At 40.1% G+C, this 9419-nt stretch overlaps 1 protein-coding gene across 1 annotated transcript in view; it reads right to left on the bottom strand.

The window, feature by feature from the left end:
• Window positions 1-9419, bottom strand: part of LOC103082426 (protein lifeguard 2-like) — a 20922-nt gene that overhangs the window by 10968 nt on the left and 535 nt on the right. The window contains exons 2-5 of the mRNA XM_007461890.1: window positions 5625-5899; window positions 3183-3261; window positions 2415-2468; window positions 1273-1363 (exon numbers count right to left, since the gene is read on the bottom strand). Coding sequence (XP_007461952.1) covers window positions 1273-1363; window positions 2415-2468; window positions 3183-3261; window positions 5625-5895 — 495 coding nt within the window. The 5' untranslated portion in view covers window positions 5896-5899. The remainder of the gene's footprint in view (window positions 1-1272; window positions 1364-2414; window positions 2469-3182; window positions 3262-5624; window positions 5900-9419) is intronic.

Genomic DNA, 9419 nt, shown 5'->3' with positions numbered 1-9419 from the left:
GCCGCTCCGCGGCATGTGGGATCTTCCCGGACCGGGGCACGAACCCGTGTCCCCTGCATCGGCAGGCGGACTTTCAACAACTGCGCCACCAGGGAAGCCCTAATTTTAATTTAAATAACTCTATTATACTTTACCTTCTTTCTTTCTCTCCTTCCTTCCCTCCTTTAGACAACGAAATCATCCCAAATTGAGGAGGTGGACTTGGAGAGCAAGTTTTATGATTTTTTTCCCCTTCACCTCTTTTTGTGAGGATATATGTGTATACTTCTATGTAAGATTTTGTCTCTATAGCTTTGCTTCACCATTTGTCCTAAGGTTCTATCCGTCCTTTTTTTTCTCTAATTATTTTATTTTGTTATTATTATTTTTTTTTCCGGTACGCGGGCCTCTCACTGTTGTGGCCTCACACAGGTTCCGGACGCGCAGGCTCAGCGGCCATGGCTCACGGGCCCAGCCGCTCCGCGGCATGTGGGATCTTCCCGGACCGGGGCACGAACCAGAGTCCCCTGCATCGGCAGGCGGACTCTCAACCACTGCGCCACCAGGGAAGCCCTGTTTTGCATATTTTATAAGCTACCTCAACCCTGATATGGAACCAGGTGAGGAACAAGTGAATTGGTAAGTAAATCTTCACAGGGAAGGGTGGTCAGCTGTTCATGGGAGCAATTGCAAAGAATCTGACTTTCTTTCCAGCACACTAAATCGTACTGAGATTCTGTTCTGGGTTTTCCTAAGAGGCGCAAATACTATGTCAGTGAGTTTCAGAGAGTCCACTGCTTCCAGGAGGCAAGAGGTTTGGCCTGACTGGTGTAAACATTAATAAACAGAAACCTCAATTGCAATAGAGTCAGGACACATTGAAATAGAAATAAAATAAATTTTACAAAAATAAGGAAAATTACATTTCTTGCACACAATTTGTGAACTCACTCTCCACAGCAAAATGTGTTTTTTATCTCTGACAGAGGACAGTCCAGTTAACTGTTCCTGAAATGTAGCCCAGACTCCAGAGTGGGCCTCTCAGAAGCAAATTTGCTGGCACAGAGGAGTAGCCCAGGGTCCCCAATTTCTCTAGTTTGTTAAAAGGGTGTGGATTCCAGGTCATAAGTAAGTTTATGACTTCAAAATTCATCCAAGAGAATGTCTCACAAATAATTTCTATCTGTATTATTCCACAGAAAGATTTTCCACAATAAATGGAATGAATTTAATAATGTGATGAAAATATATTTCAGAGATGAACGACAACGGATGATAATGAGGTTTACTTACAAATAATCCCAGAAGAATGTAATTCGCAGGCACCTGGCAGTGGAGCTTCCCACAGCAAGCAAGTATAATAAATACAACAAAAAATGCTGGCCTGGGGATAATTTAAAACCATGTGTTATTTGCTTATATCGTATGATATATTACAGGTAGATAGATATAGAGATGTATTATCTGATAATAAGTATTATAAACAAAAATGTAGATAATTACCTTTACCTCTTTTTTTTTTTTTTTTTTTTGCTTTTAAAATTAACTTTTCTCATTGCCATCCATACACAGCTTGTGGGTTCTTTTTTCAAATTTTTTATTTTGAAATACTTGTAGATTCACAGGAAACTTCAAGGGAACAGAGGTCCTGTGTACCCTTTGCTCAGTTTCCCCCCATATTACATATTTAAAGTAGAATACCCAAACCAGTAATGTAACATTGGTACAGCATGTATATACGTAATGCTATGTCATAGACCTATGATGCAAATCTATGTGCAGATCCATGTAACCAGCACCACAATCAAGATGTGGAACTATCTCATCATTAAGATATCCTACCATCCCATTATGGTAATCCTCCCACTATGGTAACACACACACACACACACACACACACACACACACACACACACACAAACCCCTAACTCCCAGCAAGCACTAATTTGCTTATTTTCCATCTATAATTTTGTCATTTCAAGAATGTTATACCTCGGGACTTCCCTGGTGGCGCAGTGGTTAAGAATCCACCTGCCAATGCAAGGGACACAGGTTCAAGCCCTGGTCCAGGAAGATCCCACATGCTGAGGAGCAACTAAGCCCGTGCACCACAACTACTGAGCCTGTGCTCTGCAGCCCGCGAGCCACAGTTACTGAGCCCGCATGCCACAACTACTGAAACCTATGCGCCTAGAGCCCGTGCTCTGCAACAAGAGAAGCCACCGCAATGAGAAGCCCACACACCACAATGATGAGTAGCCCCAACTTGCCGCAACTACAGAAAGCCCACGTGTAGCAACAAAGACCCAACATAGCCAAAAATTAATTAATTAATTAATTTCAAAAAAGAATGTTATACCTTTACCTAATTTTTAATAAGGACATCAATCAATAGCTAGTGGAAAAAACTTTTAATTTAATCCAATAATACTTACAAGAGTGCATAGGTGAACCAGGGATTCTTGACCACCCAAACTCTTAAAGCCTTCCTGGTTAAAAAAATAATAGTTTTACACAATAAGTAGCTTATTTTGCTAACTAGTGTAATATTTAAGTAGAAGTTAAACAATCTCATGAGAAGAAAGGGGGGAAACCCTAAATGGTTGACAATGACAGATGGGAAAGGAAACAGTAAAACATAAAACTGTATCTTGCTTCTTAAAATAGATTCACAAAAAAGTACAGTCTTAAGTTGTAAGTGAAATTTGGATAAATGCAAATGTCCTAGTGAAGTTTTAATTTTTAAAAATACTGAGATTGATATGTACACAAAGCAAAAGTAATCAAATTCTCATATGTTTGTTTGTAAACACAGATTTTCAAAGGATGGGTTTAAGCCATGATGGATCATAGTCCCTGAAATAATTTCTGCATTTAACAGAGCTCCAGCCTCCAAGGCCTCCATCGTCTCACCTTTCTTCCTTTACCCAATTTTATCTGTGGAAATAGCTTGGGGAAAATAAAAAAGAAAATAGTGCCCAAAATAAGGGAAAATTCTTAGCTTAGGAAGTTAAACTCCAGAAATCTACCAACACCTTCGTCTAGAAGTTGCCTCAGAAAAACAAAGCGACAGAAATATTATATGCTATGAATGATTAAGGAAAAATAGATAATCTTTTAATGATAAAAATTAAATTGAGCTATTCAGTGAGAATTAATATGGGCAGCTTCATACTTAATTTACATCAGTAATAAAGACTTACCAGAAAAGAAACAGGCTGATGATTGCCCCAGTGATCAGCAGCTGAACTGACAGGAGGAAGAACACTTTTACGATGAAATCTGAGGAGACAGAAACCTTATTTTTATGACACAATATTCAAAAGTAAAAATATAAATGTAATTACCTATTTTTGACACTTAATGAAGGAAAATTTTCCTCTGATTTTTTTGATGATAGGAAAGGGAGTGCTAGTTTAGAGTTGGCCAATAGAGTGACAACAATACAGCTCTGCAGAACTCTCGGAAAAGACTCAGTCCAGACTGTTAGAGGCATTTTATTGAAGATCTGAGGGTTTATCCATGAAAGCCCCCAAATTTTAAAGACCAAACTCAGGGATTTAATTTCTTATTATGGACACCCCATCCTCCTTAGGACCAAAAGTGACCTGAAAGTCTCAGAATGTTGCAAACCCATCATTAGGGATTCAGCTGCATCCCTGCATAGATGGAGCCCAGTGATGCCCTAAGGACTACCAGGGTAGAGGGCGTTTACCCCTCTGCAGAGGAACTTGGGCTGCAGGGAGTTTGCAAAGCTTCTCCCTGCCTTTAGCAACTCCCTTCCCTCCTGCTTGTGCAGAAACTTGATAACCTGACGAATTGTTAAGTATGACCAAGGAGTTCCAAGTCAATGGCATGCCAAAGCAGAGTGCAGAGCGTGTTGGCATCTCTGTTTGCTTACTTCCAGCTGACTACACAGGTTTTCCTGGAGCCCTCGGAATATGACACCAGTGATGACCATTTACTTTTTTGTGGCCTTATCCCAGTTTTAAAAGAAAAAAAAAGAAAGAATGCTGCTTAAAGTTGACTTACAGGATTGTCAACTGTGTCCTTCTGCTGGGCAGTTTCTGTGCATTTTAAGTGTAACAACAAAGAAATAGGACTGAGGTATCTTAATCAAAATGCCAGAACGTATGTGTGCTGCCTACATTAAAATATCCACTTACTTAACATTAAATTCACATCTAGTATGTATCAAGGACTGTGAGGGAATAGATGTTAAATGTCGTCCAGCCACATAAGACTAGACATATAGATTGATGAAGTAGAATTGAGAGCCCTAAAATAGTCCCTTACATTTGTGGTCAATCCTACAAATATGGTCAATTGATTTCTAACAAACATACTAGAACAAGTCAATGGAGAAAGATGAGTCTTTTCAACAAATTGTGCTGGAACAATTGGACATACACATATAAAATGATGAATTTGGGCCCCTTTCTCATATCATACATACACAAAAGTTAATTAGTTAAACATGGATCATAGACATAAACATAAGAAATATAATTCTTGGAAGAAAGCATAGGTGTAAATCTTTGTGAGCATGGATTAGGCAATGATTTTTTTAGATATGATACCTAAAACACAAGCAAAGAAAAAAAAACAAATAAATTGATTTCATCAAAAGTAAAAGCTTTGTGCTTCAAATGACACCTTCAGAAAGTAAAAGAAAACCCACAAACTTGCAGAAAATATTTGCATCTCATGTATCTAAACAGGGATCTAATACATAAAGAACACTTACAATCCAATTACAAGAAGACAAATAAGAATTTAAATTGAGCAAAACCTGTGGAGTGCCCTCCCACATTGACGCTGGGCTTGGCCACATGACATGTTGGCCAGTGAGACATTAGCACTGGCTTGATTAATAGAGACTTGATAAATGCTTACACAGTGGGGCTTGTCCATCTGGTCTACCTCTTCTTGGGACCCAGCCCCATGTGATGAGAAGCTCAAGCCACAAGAAGAGAGCCAACAACCAACACAAACTGCCATCCATGTCAGGGAGTCATAATGGCCATTGCAGCCTCAGCTGCCAACTAAGAGCTCCAGAAGGCCTCTTTCCAGCCACAAGGTAGAGGGTGAGGGCCACAGGGAGACAGCAATGAGATTCAAAGTTCACAGTCAATCTTCAAGTCATCCAGGTCCTAAGAAGGCATAAAGGTGGTAGAGTGTTCACTGGGGACCTAAGCATTTGCCTTAAATTGCCTACCTTCCAACTTCATATTTTATGAAAGAAAAAAAATTCTCATTTATTTAAGCCACAGTTTTTCGGACTTCTGTTACAGCTGAATGTATTTCCTATACAGAATTAATATGTAGGGCTCTGAATTAGTATTGTCTAAAACTTAAGCCAATATCATGGTATCATCTTGTATGTAGGTAAGAACATTCTACATTCAATGACTAATTCACGTTTCCTAAGAAAACCACAAGTTATTCACCATAATATGTGTATCATGAATTTATGAATGCCCTGGAAAACTTGGGGACCATCTGTTATTGCAACCCTATGTCATGTTTCATGGTAAAGCATGACCAGGAAAAAACTAAAAGCAAAATTAAATCCTACAATCCACCCTGTGTAAACATTTTAAGAGAACTTTTCTCTTCCGAAAAGGTCATTTCTTTATTCTCACCTCTGCGGATAGCTGCTTCTGAGAATGGGCCAGATAAAGGATTGCTGTCCTCTGTGGTGGTCTCTGCTGAAATTTCTACCACATAGGTATCCCCTCGCTCACCAGCTTTGGAGCGTGGATTCCCATGAGTTTGTTGTGGCCCATGAGTTGAAGATGAAGTTCTGTAGGACCGAGCAGACTTGCTCTGGATAGTATCATCTGCTGCTTTCTGAACCAGATGTTGATGATCTCCAGAACTAAAGTCTATTGGTTCACTGACCTCCAAGTCCATTTTCCTAGAAAGGGAAAATTGTTATTCAGGTCCTTATGATCATACAACTATAACCTTAGCATCTTCATAACATTAGATGATTTTTTTTCTTAATTTCAACTCCTTGGTTCAGTACTTCCCAAGTCAGTGCTCAACACATATTTGTTGAATGAATGATGAACAAATACTTTTTTTTTTTTTTGCAGTACGTGGGCCTCTCACTATTTTGGCCTCTCCCATTGCAGAGCACAGGCTCCGGACGCACCGGCTCAGCGGCCATGGCTCATGGGCCTAGCCGCTCCGCGGCATGTGGGATCTTCCCGGACCGGGGCATGAACCCATGTCCCCTGCATCGGCAGGCGGACTCTCAACCACTGCGCCACCAGGGAAGCCCACAAATACTTTTAATATGAGGCCTACAGAGTAAAATAACTTGCATCCTATTATGAAATTAATGTTGATGAATTCATTCTACAAGGAGTTAATAAACTCCCTCTTGTGTGGAGCTGCCCTTGTCACCTTTGCCCTCAAAGAGCTTACATTTTGGGAGAGAAGATAATCAAATAAGCAATAATATAAAAGGCAATATAAGCAGGGCCAGAAACAATGGAGGATGTTATAAGAGCAAAAAAGTCTGGGAAAAGATGCAGGGAGTAGAAAAGGTTGTCCAAACCTTCCAGAGAAAGTGAGGTTTAAGCCAAGGCTGGAAGATGAAGAGGAGTTAGTCAGTAGGGAAAGGTTTTCTCAGGCAGAGGAATCAGCCTGGACCAGGACTGGAGGAAGCAGAGAGGGCAGGCTCCAGAAACTGAAAGAAGTTCATGTGGCTGGAGTAGGGAGTTCAAAGGGGAAAGCAGAGTGAGTTTAGACAGGAGAGTAGTGGGGGCCAGTCACTGCAGGGCTGGCAAGCCAAGTTCATCCCCAAGCCATGACTGAATAGTGGTCCCCCAAAGATGTCCACATCCTCATCCCTGAACCTGTGAACGTGTTACTCCATATGGCAAAAGCAACATTGACGATGTGATGAAGTTAGGGACTCTGAGGTGGGAATATGATCCTGGACTAACTGGATGGGCCCAGTCGAATCACAAGGGTCCTTATGACCATACTTATAAGAGGCAGGAGGATCAGCATCAGAGAAGATGTGACAAGAGAAACATAGGTCAGAGTGATACAGTGGCTGTTTTTAAAGATGGAGGAAGGGGCCATGAGCCAAGAAATGCGGGAGGCCTGTAGAAGTCGGAAAAGTTAAGGAAATTGGGCTTCCCTGGTGGCGCAGTGGTTGGGAGTTCGCCTGCCGATGCAGGGGGCGCGGGTTCGTGCCCCGGTTCGAGAAGTTCCCACATGCCGCGGAGCGGCGGGGCCCGTGAGCCATGGCTGCTGAGCCTGCGCGTCCGGAGCCTGTGCTCTGCAACGGGAGAGGCCACGGCAGTGAGAGGCCCGCGTACCCACCCCACCCCCCCAAAAAAAGAAGGGAATGTATTCTCCCCTAGAGCTTCCAGAAAGGAATACAGCCCTGCTGACACCTTGATTTTAGCCCACTGAAACTGATTTCGGACTTCTGACTTCCAGAACTGTAAGATAATAAATTTGTGTTGTGTTAAGGTGTTACATTTGTAGTAATTTTTTACAGCAGCAATGAATAATTAATAAAATGGGGAATCACTGAAGGTCTTCCAGCAGGAGGCCATGGGGATCTGACTAGAAAGATTACACGAAGCACAGCGTGGAAAATGGGCCAGAGTAAAGCAAAAGTGGAAGCAAAGAGGCCAGAAATCCAGGTAAGAGATTATGATGAGCTTTGACACAGCACTTTGCAGCAGAACATAGTTCTCAGAAAACCAGTACCAAGCAGACCAAAAATGGCAAAGAAAAAGGACCCCGTTAACCTCCTGGGGACATGAAGACTCAGGGAAGCCCCTGCTACTGACCTCCTGTCCCACAAAGAGAGCCATGGAGGAGTCTGAGGAGATTGCTGAGATGGCAAAGGGCTTGGACAAACCGAGGACCAGCTGGGAATGGCGTCTGAAGAAGGTCTGAACAAGGTACCACACGCTTGGGGATGCAGACCCTGTTTTATAAAATTGCCCCTTACTCCTCAAATTAATCTCTAAATTTTACAAAACTTACGGAGTTTTTTATTCAGCACTTGAAAACGTGGCTCATCAGAAAGAGCAAATGTGTGAGAATAATCAAGACAAAAATTGAAAGAGAAGGATTATGGGGAAGAGGGAGAATAGTGATATACCTAATCAGAGACCAAAATATAATTAAGCTAAATAATTGAAAGTGTGGTGCTGGCAGGGAAACAGATAAACGGATCAACGGGATGGAAGAGATTCAAGAAATAGACTCATATATATAATAAGAGATTAATATTTGGTAAAGGTGGCATTTCTATTGTCTCATGGTGTTGGAACAATTAGCTATGCTTGGAAAAGAAAGTTTAATAGTTATTTCACATCTTTTACAAAAATGCATTGCAGATGAATTAAAGATATTATCATACATATTAATAGCCATAGAAGAAAATATCAATGAACATTTGTGTAAGCCTTTGTAAGAATGATACCATGTAACAAATTCTTGCCAGATTTGGCGTACAGGAATACTTTAAACATCATCATAAAAAGATAGCAATAAATCTGAAATGCAAAATTCTGAAAATAAAATTTGCAATATTTCTTATAATGTAAAAAGAACTTTTTTAACAAGGAAAAGATGAGCAACTCAATAGAAAGATGAGAAAGGAGCATAAATAGGCAATTCATAAAGAAAATTTAAATGGTCAATCAACTTAGGAGACCACATCTCATAAATAACCAAGGAAAAGAAAAACAATCATGAAATGTCTTTTTTTGTTGTTTGTTTTGCATAAGAGACTGGCAAAAACTAAAAAGAATTCTCAGAGTTGCAAGGGTGTGGAGAAATGGATAAGCCAGGACCACATTATGACTTGTAGGGGCCTTACACACATTTGCCTTCATGGGTCGCATCTCCATAATAAAATATGAAAAAGCATATTTTATGGCTTCATTAGTATGAAAAATATAATCCAGGCTGGATTCACTGTATATTATATATTCATTATTATTATATTCGGTTTTTTCTTCTGATTTTAAAAGAAATTAAGAAGTTTTCATGACCCCCTAAAACTATTCTGGGCCCTAGGCAATGTGCCTTCTGTGTCCAGTGGCTAAGTCAGCCCTGAGATAACTTGACGGAGGCAGTAGGTGTGTAAACTTTTTTGGGTGAGTAATTTGGCAACATCAATCGTTAGACCCAACAGTTACATTTTAAGGAATTTATCCCATAAAAATACTCACACAAATAGGCAACAATACACATATAAGGAAGTTCATTACATCATTCATTGTTTGTAACTGCAAAAAATTTAAAACAGGCTAAATATCCAACATCAGAGGAATGGGTTATCTCTATCACAGCTGAATTGTATGAATTTTTATAATGAGCATTTATTATTTATATTAAAAATATATTTACATTTTGAAGAGTAAAATAATTATTTCTTTTTTTTTTTTTTTTTT

This window comes from Lipotes vexillifer, unplaced genomic scaffold (assembly GCF_000442215.2).
Source record: "Lipotes vexillifer unplaced genomic scaffold, Lipotes_vexillifer_v1.1 scaffold663, whole genome shotgun sequence".
Taxonomy (NCBI): domain Eukaryota; kingdom Metazoa; phylum Chordata; class Mammalia; order Artiodactyla; family Lipotidae; genus Lipotes; species Lipotes vexillifer.
The sequence above is the reverse complement of the archived record's forward strand: the minus strand, read 5'-3'. Positions and strand labels throughout refer to the sequence as shown.